At 32.2% G+C, this 17711-nt stretch overlaps 1 protein-coding gene across 2 annotated transcripts in view; it reads right to left on the reverse strand.

The window, feature by feature from the left end:
* Positions 1-17711, reverse strand: part of EXOC6 (exocyst complex component 6) — a 167726-nt gene that overhangs the window by 15297 nt on the left and 134718 nt on the right. For both annotated transcript variants that reach the window (XM_025042301.1, XM_025042300.1), the window contains exon 20: positions 14298-14371. In XM_025042301.1, the coding sequence (XP_024898069.1) occupies positions 14298-14371 (74 nt within the window). The remainder of the gene's footprint in view (positions 1-14297; positions 14372-17711) is intronic.

Genomic DNA, 17711 nt, shown 5'->3' on the forward strand with positions numbered 1-17711 from the left:
TTGAGTTCTCTGAGCTATCTACATTTGATGATGGGTGGCTCTGTGGGCCACTGAGAACTTCCTGAAGTTCGGAGTGTGTACATAGACCTAGTTTTTTGGGAATATTTGTTTTCACTTTCCAACCAAGTTATGAGATCTTCAAGGGCAGGGTAATAGCTCTTACTTTTTCCTTAGGGTACTCAATAAAAGCTTGTTGAACTGAGCTAAATTATATTGCATAGAACACTTTGAGAAGCAAAAGTTTGAGAATTGTGTCTTTTCTGTGACAAAATATAGCCCCAAAGGAAAAGCAGAGAGATTAATGCGAAAGAAAAAGCTTTTAAATTTAAACCACTAAAAAGCTTTTGTATAAATACAATTTAAAGCCGTTGGTCTTTCACACATAGATTACAGTGGATCCTGATTAACCTACTGTTAATTTTTCTTTATCTCTATTTCAGGCCATTAGTTATATCTGTGTATAACTTTTCACTTGAACAGCTCATTCCAATGAAGTACATGCAGGCTTTCCTATACTTTATAAAAAGAACTGAGTTTCAGAGAGATTAATTGTCTTGTTCAAACTTATATGTAAAGTAGAATTAGAATCTAATTTCCTCAATTTATAAATTAAGTGCTTGAACAACTAGATTAGGATGGCCTAATTTACACAAGATTTCTTTTCATTTACATGTATAACCAATCTGCTTTCAAAAAGAATGCTTGGTAAGGTTTTTAGAACACTGTTGTTAGATTCTCACAGGACATGGCAAATATCATATAGGCAGTCTAGGGAATTTTGTTTTATATAGTAAAAACATCATAACAATAAATATGGTGTTTGTGGTTATAATACTCATTAGTATATGAAATAAATCATGCATCATTGCTGTTTTTCTGACAAAGCATTTAAATATTTAAACTTCTCATAAACTATTCTCCCAACTCAAAGAAACCCATAAAAGAAAAAAAGAGAAACATTTCCATTCAATAAAATAAAATAATTATTAGAGAAAAAATATCTTTTAAATAAATAATAGGAAGTTTGGCAAAAATGTAAATTAATTTTGAGAGAAAGGATAAAGTTACCTGCTGGATAGTACCAATACTAAGATTATTATCTAATAATTTAATGAATATATAATATTTTCAAAGGCCAGAATATCACTATCCTTTATTGCTGACAGACTATTATAAAAATTTTAACATATCCCTTTCAGTGAAAAAAATAGCAAGAATATTGATAATTTAAGACATTTACATTAGAGACTGCCTCTCTTTACATTATGCACTGGCTTATAATTCCTAGCCTGTGGAGACAAAGACTTACTCCTTGTGTAACACATTGAAATTTACCTCAAAGTTAATCATGGTATGAAAATGTTATTTCCATAACATTCCATATTTGCCCAAATAAGGAACATTCCATATTTGTCCAAATGCTCACATATACGAATAATTTTTTCCCCATCTGTTTAATTTTGTTTATAGTTATAGTGCTAACTTCAGTGCTTCTCTGAAAAAGTAATTCTGGTTAGTATATTTTTTGGAATGTTATTTTGGCAATGCCCAGTAATTCCACTTCAAAAGGCCTATAGACATACTTATACAAGTATTCAATATATATGTCTAAGGATATTAACTGCAACATTATTTATATGTAGAAAAACTGGAGAGTCCATGTCCAAGGACTTGTTTAATAAATTATGGTATATTTATACTATAGAACATTATGAAATAAAAATAAAGTGGATCCATATCTATTAGTATGAAATCATGTAGTGCTGCATGAAAAATGTAAATTATAACATAAATGATCCATTTCCTCTACAAAAGCAAGTAACTCTACAAGTGTGCATACAAGTGGGTGCATGTTTGCGTATTTAAATGTAGACTATAAAAGGTCCGCAGGGAAACACACTGATGACTCTGAGAAACTAAAGAGGAGAGCTTTCTCTTTATATCCTTCTACATGTCTGATTTTTTTGTTGTTTTAAATAGTGAGCACGTGATGTCAATTTCCTGATTTGATAATTATAGATACCTATACAAAAAATTACCATGGGGGGAACTAGGTAAAGTGTACATAGGACCTGAGCCTTATTTGTAACTTCTTGTGACTCTCTAATTACTTAAAAATAAAAAATTTTAAAAACCAGTGAGCATGTACTGTTTTTGTAATTATTAAGGTGTTTGTGTATTTGTTTTTCTGGTTTTGAAAAAATCATTTTAGAGGGTAATTTTCCAAACTACAAAATAGCCCTAATCTTTTTTTCGACCTTCATTTATTCCTTCTCTAAAATTTTTCCTTTCTTTATGTAGATATAAATTTCTGACCAATATTATCTTCTTTCACTCCAAAGAGCTTCTTTTAACATTTACTGGTGATAAATTCTCTCAGTTTTATTAGTCTGAGTGTTATGGATTGAATTGTGTCCCCCCAAATCCGTATTTTGAAGCCCGAACTCCCAATGTGACTGTATTTGGAGACATGGCCTCTCTAACCTTTACTTAAAATAATCACGAGAATCTATGAGTTCAAAATTTATATCAATAACTGAAGGCATAAGCATGAATTGCATATGTAGTTAAGCATATAAACTGTAAAGTATCAGAATTATGACACTGGAACAAAAAAGAACAAAAAGGCAAAAGACATTTAGGTTCAGACTAATCCTTTATAACATAAGCTCTCCCAAAGGGCAGCATACTTTTCTAATATCTGGACCTTAAGGTAAACTTTGTGAGATGTCTGGTCTTGTTATATTCAGGAATAAACCCAAATTGTTTAAGTCTTTGGCACTTCAAATGAATTTAGGATTGTCTAAGAGAAAAAATACTTGCTAGAGGAGCTGTGTGAACAAGCTTGTTGTCCTGCTACTATATCTAGTCAGGCATTCAAATACTACAACTTTGGCAAATCCCATTAATACTTTAAGAAGTCAAAGACTTTAAAACTTCTAAAGAAAGTTCCTGTGAAGTAGTCACAGGGGCAAGTTTAAGCAAGCAGAGTGTGTATACAATATAGTAACAAATATAATGCAAACAAAAGAAGATTTGTTTAATTATAGTGGAAATAATTGTTATTTAAAAGTGCCTCTTCCTCATCATAAAAGAATAAACTGGACTAGTGGCAAAAGAATTGTATGTTATGATGCCTTAAGATTAGAAACAAGACAGAAATTTCAAAGTAAAGTCTTGGCAGACACCCAGTCTCCATTACAAGAACTATGGCCAAACAATTCCTTCATAATTTCCAGGGCTTGTTCATGTCCCTTTAGGTAGAAGTCAAAGTTGTTCATTTTGAGTCAAATACAAGTGTATATTTATCAGGTTCTCTTATCTTTCTATGGTGAAGTACATCTGATCTTCCTCCCTAAACTTTGTAACCATTTGGCGGTATAGTAGAGGATTATCAGACTGTAAAAATTAGGGTGGAAGTAGTAGGTGAGGAGGATAATGAGAACAAGGAGGTAGGAGCCCGGGGTACTTCCCTTATGAAGCAATACTTTTGGAAGGAGTGATGGTCTTCATGGTTCACTATAGTACAGATCTGGCACACGAGCCTTGCTGTCACCCTGATGAAGTATGGTAAGTACAGACAGATGATAGCTGCAGACATAATCAATTAATGACCTCTGCAAAGCAAGCTTCACACAATTCACTAGTTTTAGCAATGAAGATTAGCATGCCATGAAACAGATCTCTTCCAGAAGTAAACTGTACATTTTTCCTCACAGGTTTCATTAAACCATTAATACATAGTTAAAATAGTTCAAGAAAGTTTCCCAAGGTCATACACTTGTTAGTAAGAGAAGCAGGACTCCATCCTGTTTCCTGATTTCCTACGCAATAGTGTCCTCATCAACACACCATTCGGAGACTTCAGCAGCTTTCTTTTTACACTTCTCAATTCCTATCCTTTAGCCAAGACATGTTTCCGACTCTAATAGTCTTTTCTTCACAGATAACAACTAACTCATCTCTCAAACTGTCTAGCTCTTATTTTATTGTCTATTGTTTAATTCTGTTTCCCCTGTGGCTGGCTATAGTAGGCACTCAATAAACATTTTTTGAAGAAATAAATAAATGAAAATCTATTCATACTTAATTCTTTCTTTTTACTGCAGTTTTAGGATTCCACTAACAAATGTTTATTTACACAATGCTTGTCCCAAAGGGATTTTAAAGCAACTTAAGAAAATACATGCAAGATAAATACAACTTAACAACTGAGAAAACTTAGAGCCAAGAGAAAGTGAAGGTAGGAGAAGAAATAAGATTAGTATATAAAATGCATGTGATGCTACCCTATACACCTAAGTTTTCTAGCTCCAAAATTAAAAAGACAATATAATTAGTTGGATAACTCACAGTGTTCTTGAGATAGAAACAAACTCGTAATTGCTAAAGATAAATTCAACTATTTCTAGTACCGAAAACAGAAACTTCGGAGTCCATATGAAGAAGCCACTGTGAAATACAGTGAACCATATCATCAGTAATTAAATAATAGTAATCAATCATCTGTAGCCTAGACTACCAAAATAATTGTTTAATGTCGTTCTTGGTTATAATTTTGTCCCTTTTTAATCTATTCTCCTTAGAGCAGCCAGAGCGATCTTTTCAAAATAAAAACCAGAGCATGATATGACCCTGCTTAAAAATCTTGAATGGTTCCCCATCATACTTAACATCCTAAACTCCTTAACAAGGCCCTATATATATAATCTGGCTCTGGTAATCTTCCCAGTTCCTCTGCCAGGAATGCTATTTCACCATATCTTCCAATTTCATTCAGATATCTACTCAAATGTTGCCTCCTTAAAAAGATTTTCTTTGACAACCCTATCCGAAGTGGTCCACCTCACCCCCAGTCACTACCATATTAACCTGTTTTATTTTTCTCACGGCTTCTAAAGCTATTTGGAATTCTATCTAAAGCTATTTGAAATTATCACTGTTTGTTATGGATCTTCCTTTAACAAAATGAGATTATGAGAGCAGGATCTTGCCTATCTTGCTCACCGCTGTATTCCCAGCACTTAAAGCGGTGCTCAAAGCAGGTGTTCAATATTTATTGAGTAAATGAAGAAATATCTGAAAATGGGGCAGCTCTTGGTGGTCTGCCTTAATCTGGACAGCTTTCAGTTTCCCAGAACAGTGGTGGTTACGTAACAGTTGTTAAGTCATACAGGATGCCTCTGAGAATCTGTTGAAAACACTGGACCCTCTTCTCAGAAAATCACATACAAACAAAATTTTATACAAATCTCCTAAAACTCATCTACAATCCCCAGGTTAGAATCTCTGATGTAAAGGCATGTAAGAACTTTTGTGCAAAGCAATCTATGTTATAACTAATTCCTGTCCACAGAATTAAAGGCTGAGGGGGAAAAAATCAATAAAAAGCTGCAAATCATTCCTAACAGATTTCTCTACAAAGTGGTAGAATATAAAAGTGGTCAAATGAGCAACAGCCATAGCTAATGGCTGTTTTGTCTCCTCATGTAACATATTAGATCGAGAGGCCCAGATTTGAAATTTATCATGAAAGAAAATATACGTATATATGTTGATGATATACATAGTAAGAAAAAAGATCCAAGAAGTGAGTATTTTTATTGGTGGCCTCTTAAAAAATGGCATAGATGATACTCTTGTTCTAACTAAATGAGGCAGTACTGGATCAGGATATAAATAGAGCAAGTCAGGTTCCAGGAATTGATAAAGCTAAAAAAGATAACATTTCTAAATGGATTGGCTTAATATTCAGAATGGTCCATGAATTCTTCTGGAGGCAGAGAATCTCCCTGGGTACCATCAATAACAAGATGCACGTACAGGGTCACAAAACAACTTTAAAAACGTGTTCTTTAAATTGTCAGATCAAAGAAGTAATGGCAGGAAAAAGAATATATTTATGTGTAAAACTCCTCCCTGGTCTGCGAGGGTGGACTTGGTGTTAAGTAAAGGAGACCAATGAACAAAGTAGCTTTTGTTCCCCAACCCCTTCTCTTTTTGTATCTGTAGGTGCTTACAGCCAAGTTAGCTTGTAAAGTAAACCATCTGGGCAAAAAATTTCTGTAAATACTAAAAACTTAGAACTTTTTTCATCACATTTTTGGTACCACTAAACAGTAAGAGTCACTATTTTCTTTGTAGAAGTTTGGCTTTGTTTTAAGGTTCTTATTTTGGTATTAGATTTTCTGTCTTAAGGTGCAATTATCTTGAAAAAAAGTCACTTCAACTGTATTTCCTTTTTAATACTAGGGAGACACTCTTTACAACACACAGAAAATATAGAACTTACCTTGATCATTTTATCAAAATCTCTCTCCTTTAAAAATTTCCCATCTCATTTATAGTGTATTAGTAAGGAAAAAAAAAAAAGTAGTGAATATAGACTTTATTTCTCTCCAAGTATGTATACTGTGGCTCAATAACAAGAGCCTTGATGATTCACTAAGGAATCTGACAACTGTTAGGATTTGAACTCCACATGAGCTGGTATTTTAATTTCCCACTAAATCTTTTCATTCTTCACAAGCAATCCTGTGTTACCATTTCACGCTTCTTAAAAACAAGTTATTCTGTATGACTGACTGACTGGTTTACTGAGTCTAAGCAGCATTAAATCCTCTAGTAATTATCATACTTCACAAATCATCTGAATGTGTTTTTATGAAAAAGGAAGTTTGAAAAATTATTTTTGAAAAATTATACTATTTTTCATCAGTTTTGTATTACTTGTATTTTAATATTTAAATTTCATCTATTTGCTCTTATAGCTCTGTTTTAACCAGCTGGTTCTAGGAATCCATTCACTAATGTAAATCAACAGTGGTCCAGGTAATTCAGTTTTTAAACTGTGTGCTATAGAACACTGCTTGTAGGACAGTAAGAGATTTTCATTTGTGAAAAGTATTTAGTACTCAAACAGGTTTGGGGGCAAAAAACAGATATGCCTTTACTCTAGGACTTCTCAAAGACTAATGTGCTAATGAGATTGTGAATTTACAAGAGAGGGACACAATATGTAGGATTTCCTAAACTTATTTTACCATAGCTTATTTTCTTCAAGATTCACGGTTCCAAATGACAGTAGTTTAGGATATGCTGCTTTATTTAAGTTCTGTGTTATATTCGGTCATTGTTGATCACTTAAAGTGTATATTGCCTTTGTCTAAATTCTTATAATTGCCCTGTCCAAAATATTTCTTTATCGATAAAAGAATAAGCAGTTGGTTTTGGAGCACTGACATTTCTCAGAAATAACTTATAAAAGTATTTTAGTATCCCTAATGATGACCAAGATAAATCAAGAAATGCATCATTATGTATTCATATAAATACTCTCATCAAAAATAACTGAAATAGAAAAAAATTGCCACTGTTAAAAAATGTTTGTTGATATGGAACATTAAGTTACATGGAATATCTCAATTCTTAATAAGTTGCTTGTATACCAACAAAAAATGCTTTTGAGTATAGCCAAAAAATTTTCATTCACTTATTCAACATTTATTGATTGTTTACTATGTGCCAGGAATAGCATTAAGCAATGGATATATAATAGTAAACAAAAAAGGCAAGATTCTTGTCCTCGTGGGCTTGCAGTTCAGCTTTTTTTCTTTTATACTGCCTATGTTGATATGAATACTTACTCTAGAATTGCTTTATTTTTAAACATATCTTTGATGGGTTGAGAATATAGTTAGGCTGGTATTAAAAAATCTCAACCCTACAACTAATTTGCTAATGAAGGATGGCATGAACCATGAAATATAAGCATACAGTTAACTGGAAGACAAAGGAAATCATTTTATTTGTACATTAGAAGCACATGCCATTTATGTCTTACAGTCTATTTTATAATTATTTTACATTAAAATGCTATGAGATCCAATTCTTTTCAATAAAAAATGCTGGGTCAATTGGATAACCATATAAAACAATATTAATCTTGAACCTTATGCCCCTTATACACTATGCATAAAATCAATTTCAGATGGATTATAAATCTTAATGTGAACAGTAAAACAATAAAACTTTCAGAAGAAAACATAGGAAAATATCTTTATAATTTTAGGGGTAGGCAAAGACTTTTTAAACAGGACAGTAAAAAGAGCCATAAAGGAAAAGTTGGATTTCACTAAAATTATAAACTTCTGTTCATCAAAAGACACCACTAGGAGCGAACAGACAAGCCACAGAGCGGAAGAAGGTATGTGCAATACATATATTTGACAAAGGACTTATATTCAGAATATACAAAAGACTTCTATAAACCAGTAAGAAGTAGACATTACAATAGAAAAACATGGCAAAAAAACAAGCAAATAAACCCTAACAGGTTATTCACAAAAGAAGATATTCAAATAAACAATATGTGAAAAGAAGTTTAATTCTGTAGGTCATCAAGGAAATGCAGATAAAAACCACAATGTAAAACTACTGTATACCCACTGGAATGGGTGTAAAAAGATAAAGATAAGCCTACAGTGACAAGGATGCAGAGCAATAGAAATACTTCTACATTACTGGCTGAAGTATAAACTCGCACCTTTGCTTTGGAAAACTGTTTCACTGTATCTACTAAAACTGATCACATACATAAAATCCCTTGACTCAGCAATTCCACTCCTAGGTAAATATCTCAACAGGAATGTGTACACATGTTCAGCAAAAGACATGTGAAAGAATGTCATGTTAGCACAATTTGTAAGAGTAAAACTGGAATCAATTCATATGTCCATCAATAGTAGAATGTATAAGTTATGGTATATTTCTGTAATGGCAGACTACACAGCAAAGGGAATGAATGAACCACAACCAAATGTAACAATATGGATAAATCTCTCACACATAATATTGAGCAAAAGAAGGCAGAACCACAAAGTTGATACTGCACAAGTTTGTGTATACAAAATTCAAAATCAGGCTAAATTTATCTATGGGTATTAGAAGTCATGATAGTGGTTATGCTTTAAGCGAGAAAAGGGTAATTAATGAGTGGAAATAAGTGAAGTGAGGGGTTGGGTCTCTTTTGAGGTACCTACCAGTCAAATTTTCTTTCTTGATCTGGGTGTTACAAAGATGTACTCACTTTTTGAAAAATCACAATAGTACACCTATGATTTGTCTGAATGTATGTTACACTTCAATAAAACATTTATTTAAAAAGTTCTCTGAGATTCAAATATATGTTGAACAATTTAAATTCTCTCTCAAATTCTGTACTCATAGTTAAGAGGAATGATCACTCTCCTTTTCCCTAGCTTACCCAAGATCAAATACTTGAAAACAGGGTCTAATCCTAGATGGAGAAAGAAAAATTATAATTTTTATGACATAGGGTTTTAATGGGAAAAAGAAAATGGTATACTTGACTTGTAGGATAATAAAAATCACACATTTGAGTTTCTCTACAAAGGTATAACCTCTCTAAGGTTTTAGACTAAGATTATGAAATTTTTAAAAGGCTCTTCATATGACAAGGTATCTGATCCCTCACCAGCTTTGTAATTCTCTCTTACGTGCTCTCCAATTGGTGACTGTCTTTATCACCATGTAATACTTGAGACATAGTCTTAGCCCCAACGCACAACGGTCTAACCCAAATACCATACTTTCCTTAATGCAATATAAGAATTTCTAGCACAATGTTGGTTCATTTGGAGGTCGACTAAAACTACTAGATCTTTTCCATACTATAAGTCAGATTTCCTACAGCCTGTAGTTTAAAATTTTTAATTAAAAAAAAAAAAAACTCTATATGGCACTTAATATTTCCCTTGCTAAATTTAACTTTGTTGGCTTTGGCTTATCACTGAAGCCTTCTGAGAACACTTTGATTCTATCTTCTATCATCTTAGGTAACTCTCCTAGCTTTGTGTAATCTATACATATATTTCATAATTCCTCTATACATTTATTCAAGTCATTATTTTAAAAATTAGTTGACCCCACACTGTCAAAAACAGTCATCTAGAGGGTACTGCCACTGTCTTGACTTAAAGTAGCATTTCATAAAGTATGTTTCATGTAATACAACCCAAAATGAATGAGGTAGGTATTTCGTGATGAGTTTGGGGGATGCTGGGTTACTGCAGAATTTCTCAATCCCTACAATTCTAATGTATATGGTAAGTCTCTAAGAGTAAATTAGAGTATAAAGTGTTTTCCAAACTTGGGACCTTTTTTTTTTTTAAAGAAATCTTTTCTCATCTTGAGAAATCAATGTTCCTAGAAAAACATTTTGGGAAACACTGCTCCAGGGTGATGATAATACATTAATCAATATTCTTTGGGCAAGAGATTGTTTTATTAGCTTCAAACCCACCTAACTGCATTATCATCAAACCTACCTAAACTTCTCCATATTGTCTAAAAGATTATCAAGATATTGTTAACTTATTGTCAAACCTAACTTACTGCAAAGTGAAAAAGGACTAAATAAAGAAGATTTAGTGTTAAAATTAGTGAACCATGGATGCTCAATTTACTGTGAGGATTATGCTCAATATGAAGGAAGGTGAGAGATATATTTTTAAAGTTTCCCATTAAATTGGCTACATTTAAAAAGTTTTGGTGATTAAAAACTAATCTTTAGTTACCTGGATAATTCAATTATGTAGTATATCTCATTTTCCAGTAATATTTAGTAAAATATTTCTAGGTATTAAGAATGAGTTATAAAAAATTATCACTGAATACTGTATATTATAGTCTCATAATAATTTAAAAATTTTAAGGTTTTCATACATTGTCAAAAGAATTTCACATATTCATCTGAAATCCACCTGAAAGATTGTACTTAACAAAATAGATGGTCTTTGTAAAAGCAAACAGACACACAAACTTTTATAAAAGTCCTTCATCATTTAGTGACTTAATTTCAGAAAACCTGGGGTAAGAGGATGAAAGGCTTTACTTGTAAAAAAGTTTACACATACAAATCATGTTCAAACAGCATATTTAAAATCAATTGAGGCAGTATATTCACATAACACAGTACCAGTACTGCTAATCCTCCGCATTGTCTTTTGGGACAGTAGGCCTTAAGATATTGTTGAGATAACTGGCTTCCATTAGCAACCATGTGATTGGCAGGACGATAAAGTCTTTTCACTCACTGGTCAGCTATTTCCTTTTCTTTTAGAAGAGGGCAATTCTGATGATCCATCTTTTAGCTACAGTTTCTCATTGAGTCCCAATTCTCTTGCCTTCAGCTTTGATATGGTTCTAAGTTTCTTCTTGTATCAGCTCATACTTGTCATCAACTCCTCTATTCAGAACAGCAAATATCAGGAGTTTGACCTCAGGGCAAAGTCCGGGTGGGCAGGTAAAATTTGACCACTGGACCTACTTCCTAATCTTTCATACCCAGCAATTCATGAAGCAGTATCAAATTCAAACTAAAAAACAGAAGCATGACCCCTTATAAGTAATATGAAAAGGGCTCTTTTGCCTTTCTAAGTATACTTGAAAAGAACTGTCAGCCACCCTATTAAGACAGAAATGGATCACAGACTAGAAAAAAAAAGAAGGAAAAGTGTAGAAACCCAGTTGAAATGTAAATAAAAGTGTTAACGCTCTCTTTATATTTGGTGATATACTACTTCATAAAAAAGTGTTCAAATAATATGCTATGAAATATATTTATGAAGTCAGGAACATAACACTATTGACACTTTACGGCATTCTTATTTAAATAATCACTAACATTTGATACACAAAGCTTGTATCACCGAATATGAGATTTCAGTTTTCAAGACTAATTTTATTTTTGGCCAATTCCTACACTTGGTTTTCACCACTTAATTGTTTATAAATTAATTTAAAAAATAAATATAGGTGAAACATAATTATTCTTGTCAAGTTATTAAATCCAGACCTCTGAAATCATAAAATTCGAGTTATGTCACAGTGGTCCAGCAGCTAAAGATAAGAATTAATTGCATCTTCCTGTTAAAGAATACAAAAAAATAAGAATAGTGTCTGATTAAACTTTAAACATTAATAGTCAGGGAAAATAATTTTAAGCCTCGTTAAAACTAGAAAAATTAATACATAAAAAATTAGCTCATCAAAATTTTCTATCCACTAGTCGCTTCCACCACATATTAACTACCATACTTTAAAATTGTGTTTTATATTAGTTATTTCTATATAAATCTTTTAACGATTCTATATAATAATAGATTTTGGAGTTCTAAACAGATTTTTTTATTCACACTGATGAGGAAAAGTAAACCAGGACTTAATGCCTCTAAGTGCACATACTTGAAAAGTAAATTCAACCAGTAAGACTTGAGATATTTATTAATATTTATAAATATGTCTTAATAACAATTCCCTAGTGAGCTATATGCTTGTAAAGAGGTCATTGCTATCAAATGATGATTGTCTTTGAAGGAAGAAAGTACCTGGGATTAGAGTTTTAATCTGCATTGAACCAACCACTTATCTGGACAAATCAAGAAACAGAATCTTTATCAACGGTTTCATAAATTATGTGGTCCTATTTACAATCCTACAATGATATTACAAACTAGTTAACACTATACAAATTCATAAGAAACTGAGAATATATCACATAATAAATTTCATATTTTCTGCGAACAGATTATTTGTATATAATGGAAGTTATCTTCAAATCACATACTCTTTGGATTGGAGAACATTTCACATCTTTGTAAGAGGGAAACTTACCCCAGTAAGTGGCCATAACCTAACTAGGAAATGAATATACAACCAAATCTATTTCCAACTTGCTAAAGGACTCAGTTTTCTATATTAAATCATCTTGCTCAAGGCAATAGGATTAAGACAGAGAGAACTCCTTCTAAAGAAAATAGACCTGTCTTCAACAGAAAGAATATATTGTGGTAAACTGGAATGGAAATTCAGGGTCCACCTTCTTCATTTTTTACTATCTTTCTCTACTTAGCCTAGTCATCTATAGATCTAGGTCATCCATAACAGTGTTCCTTGTTTGAACATGAGCATTGAGTGCAAACAGAAATAAATATGAATATGTCTTATATGTTCAGTGCTTTACAGACATAATTGAGAGACTGACTTGAATATATACCATTTAGTTCTACATGACTCACAGTCTTATAAGTATTTCTAACCAGTTTGTGAGTGTTTTGCTTCTTTAAAGGATTTTAAAGCTCCATAAAGATGAAACTATGTCTTACATTACTTTTGTGTCTATTTCAACCACATTTTCCCTCTCCGAATAATTAATATATAGTAGTTCATAAATACTTATTGAATACTGGTTTGCAATTACAAAAAAACAGCTCTATTCTCAAACATTTACTGAAATCAGAGCTCTTTAAACTGCTCAAATTGGTCCTGCTCTAAACACCACTGTGGTACAGTCTATTCATACTAATAGTGGAGCCCCATCTCCAGTCATCTCCATCCCCCAAAAGCGGTGGCACCGTAAATAGACTAATATCACAGCTGCTTTGTTGTAATTCCATCTCCATTTTGTGCTTCTTGCCACGGGCAGCAGTCACTCTTGTCAATTTTATCTCTCCTGAGCCCTCTAACTTGGATCCACCCCTCCTCCACACTCCTATGCCTCCCAGCTTTATTAAGCTCTTTAATCCTGAGATTAAGAAAGAAAAAGAAAAAGGAGGAGGGGTAAAGAAGAAAGGAATAAGAAGAAAAAATATGGGGGAAATGGAAAAAGGGTAATAGGAAGAAAATAAAGAAAATGACAAGAAAGGTGTTAAAGAGTAGTAAAATGAATAGAAGAAATTTAAAATTATCATATTTGTTACTATACTTTGATTTATGTGACTAGAAAAGAATTATGTAAATGTATAATTACTTTTTTAGTTTTACCCTTTCTGAAGGCATACAGAAAATTTATGAAAATAGATTTCTTTATTACTGACAAAATTTTAAGCAAGGGACTGCTATCTAGTCCGTTTACCTCTGGTCCTGACACTAATGTTATACACCACCAATTTTCGTGTATGACCATGAAATCGTTAAGAAATAACTTAACCTTCAAGCGTCATTAAACCAAAGTATAAAATTATTATTTAGTCATGTGCTTAGCAGATAATGACTACATTAAATATTCACTAATATAAATGCTCTATGAAGTTGAGACACTGAATGGATATAGGTTCAGAGATGAGGGCCAAATACATAGTTATCAAAGAAGCACTTTTGTAAAGAAAGGTTGTTTCAAGGCAAACAAACATTCCTGTAACTTCTTTTTTTTTTTTTCCTAAAGGCAAGAGGTAGAAGGAAAGGGAATAAATGAGAAGTACATTATTACATCTTACTTGTCTGAGGTCAATGAATGCTAGCTGCAGGGTATCCCCCTGGAATCCTGGCACAGGCTCAGAGCTGGCAAACACTATTAAGAAAGAAGAAATACAAGATTGCAAAATACACAAGGGTTTAACCACTAAATTAATTTCTACTCATTATAAATGTATTATAATATTTACACTTAACTCTTTCAAATGAAGACTATTTATAACCTTCAATTTCCACTACTGAGAATGTTCTCCACACCCATTACCACAAATATTTTAATAATTTTAAACTTCAAATCCACCATTTAATCACTATAATCCTTAATTACAATAAATTTAAAATGGTTATCCTACATAAAGTTCAAGGTAGTAATATACTTCAGTCGAGAGTTTTCTGACTCTTTTTAGCCTTAGGTAAACAATTACAGAAGCATTTTGAAACTATACCAATTCCATGGCTGTCAACATATTTTAAAACATCTGCTTTGTTGCAGAACATGTGCTATAAAAATCCTACCTCTAACAGCAATAACAGGCAGATATGTAAGAAGTCAGCTGTCCATGCAGACAACAGATAAAATGTTCTAAGTAGCAAAATAAAGCGATGAAGAAATGTCTGTTCGGATCTTTTAATAATTTTTTTCCAGAAAGGGATCCTGCTTCTTTAAAATTTAAGATATATTAACACAAGATTGAAAAAAAATTTCAAGATTTTTTCCAACATTTTTTTTGCACTTAAAAAAATGCAATACATAGCTTATTTAGTTAAACTGAAGACAAGTGCAATGTTAGTAGTTTTGAAGACAAAAGATTTGGCTCATAAAAAAAGACCCTATCATTTTACACTTAAGCTTCTCTGATAAGAATAAGAATGCCTGCAATCATCCTCTCTCCCCATTAATATATGAGTTTTCTTAGAGAACACTGTAGATTTTCCATTTGTAAATTCATCTGAGCTGGTATTGCAGAAATGATTTAAATTTTCAGCCTAGATCGCTCTTGGAATAATAAAAATAATCCTTAAGTTTAGTGTATCTTGTATGAAAATTTAGTGTATTTTGTGTGAAATATAGTTTAGAAAGGCTCAATGATAATCAACAATTAAAAACAATAAGTATATGAAAGCCAACACAGCTTAATTTAGCTGGCATTTTTAAGGAATGAAGGATTCAAAATAAGTTTTTGTTGTTTTTTTAAAGAAAATGATAACTTTTGCTTTAAGAATCAATTTTTTTTTAAATCTTGAGCATTTTTGATGGAATTTTAAATTGTAACATAATACTTGCCTCGTCTTTTATTTTTTTGAGTATACTAAATATTATTTGAAGTTTTCTTAATTTCTGGATCACCATTAACATTTTTATATACACAAATATTAAATCATTGTTGTATATCTAAAATTAATATGTCAAATTGTATGTCAAATTGTATATCTCATTAAAAAAATCCTTATAGAAAGTTACAAAAAAGAAAAAAACCACTTTTTATTCTATGCAATACATTTCCAGGGCTGCTATGGTATTAAGAGCTGTTTTCTATTACACTAAATAGCTCAGAATGCTGTGTCAAGTTCTTGTGCCTAGCTTTTATAATTTTTCTGCCTTTTTTATTGACGTTTTAATATAAATTCTTACTTCCTGTTCTCTCACTCATCTCTTATTAATATGCTCTCTTTTAATATTCTTGAGCTAGTAAGTAATCGATTACTAGAATTGTGTCTAAAGAGCAAATGCAGCCTGAGTAAGGGCCCTTCTCACAAATAAGGTGAATGAATTTTATATATGCTTTTGAGTATAAAGTTTGTACCTTTTGAGTATAAGTAACCTTTGGTTACTCAGACGTACATCATTTATCTCCCTTATTTCTTGGTTCTTTGCTAGGTACTAAGTATGCCTATTAGGGGACTAGACTTACCTTTCTTAGGGCTCCCATTTCCAGAAAACTAAGATTTATTGAGCAAATCTAGCCACATTTTTTATTATTTAGTATAATTTACTCATATCACTGTCTTTTCATACAATGAAAAGTGGCAAAATTTCATGCTGTGACAACCTCATCAATGTCTCTGATAACTGAGCTGCTTTTCTCTACTACCATTAGATCTTAATGGAAAAATAATAAGCAAAATTATAATAGCCTATTAAAAGTAAAGGTGTTTTTGAATTTAAAAAATCCTTCTTAAGGAACAACCAGCATATCGTTGGCTATTCTGGCCACATTCCTAGGCTGCTGTTTCCAGGTAACAGTTAACTATGAATCCCTAGTGATTTTCAACTAAGGCTGTAAATGTTAGCTCACTTCTACTATCCCTACACATACATACATATACACACAAAAATAAGAACTTCCTATAACACAGGGAAACTTACTTTATATATAAGATATAAAAACCAGCTCAATTTCAATTGTATTTGCAATTATTATCTACTTAACCTCCCCAAATTTTTCTACTCTGAAAATAGTCTGACATTTTTCTTCTCCATCAGTTACTATTTAAGATACTATAGTTTAACTCTGTTGCTTGGTATAATTAAACCAAAGAGCTTGGTCAAAATTACAATAGTACCGTAAATTTACATTTTACCATAATAGTACCATAAATAGCACTTTACAGTTTATAAAGCACTTTCTTATACACCATCTGCTTTAATCATCACAACAATTTATATTAGTAAACAGGCATAAACTCTTACAGTTAGAAGAGACATCTCCTTTGAAATATCTCCATAGTCCTCTGAAGGCTCAGTTTAAAAGTCTCCCCGTCTTTCATTTTGTAATAGTAGAAATAGAAGAAATAAAAATGAAGTGACTTGCCCAGGATCACACAGCTAATTCAAACCTCATGGCATTCAATCTGCTGATCCAGAATCTGATTAAGTATTTGGTCTCTCATCTTTTACTCATCTCTCACAAGAATCTAACCAATATGAAAGTGAAACTCATTAGTTGATACCTCTCAGGGCTTTTTTCTCAAATGTTTTTTAGGGATAGACGGCAATTTAGTAGTCTGATAATCATCTGGCACAGAGGACATTTGTAATTATATGCTATTCAATCTATAATAGCTTCATATTTTACATCTTTAAAACTCCTTTACATCTTTAAAACTCAAATGCAAGCAATCCTGTTGTTTTTTACCTTTAAAAATATCTTGAGTCCGAATCTGTCTCTATCCTCAAGCTATTATTTCTTGCTTTGATTACTAAAACACACTCCTATCTGGTCTCCCTGCTTTTTGTGTGTCACCTCTCTATCCACTTTTCCCAGTATGATTTATGCAAAATGTAAATGTGATTCGTAGCACTTCATAGCTTAACATCTTTCAATGGTTCCCCATCACCTTCACAATAAAGCAAGACAATTAAGATCCTTTATAATCTGGACTTTGTCCATCTCTCTAGCCTCATCTTTTATCATCGCCCTAGGGGCACCTTAAGC

The sequence above is a fragment of the Pteropus alecto genome, unplaced genomic scaffold (genome assembly GCF_000325575.1).
Source record: "Pteropus alecto unplaced genomic scaffold, ASM32557v1 scaffold88, whole genome shotgun sequence".
Classification (NCBI taxonomy): domain Eukaryota; kingdom Metazoa; phylum Chordata; class Mammalia; order Chiroptera; family Pteropodidae; genus Pteropus; species Pteropus alecto.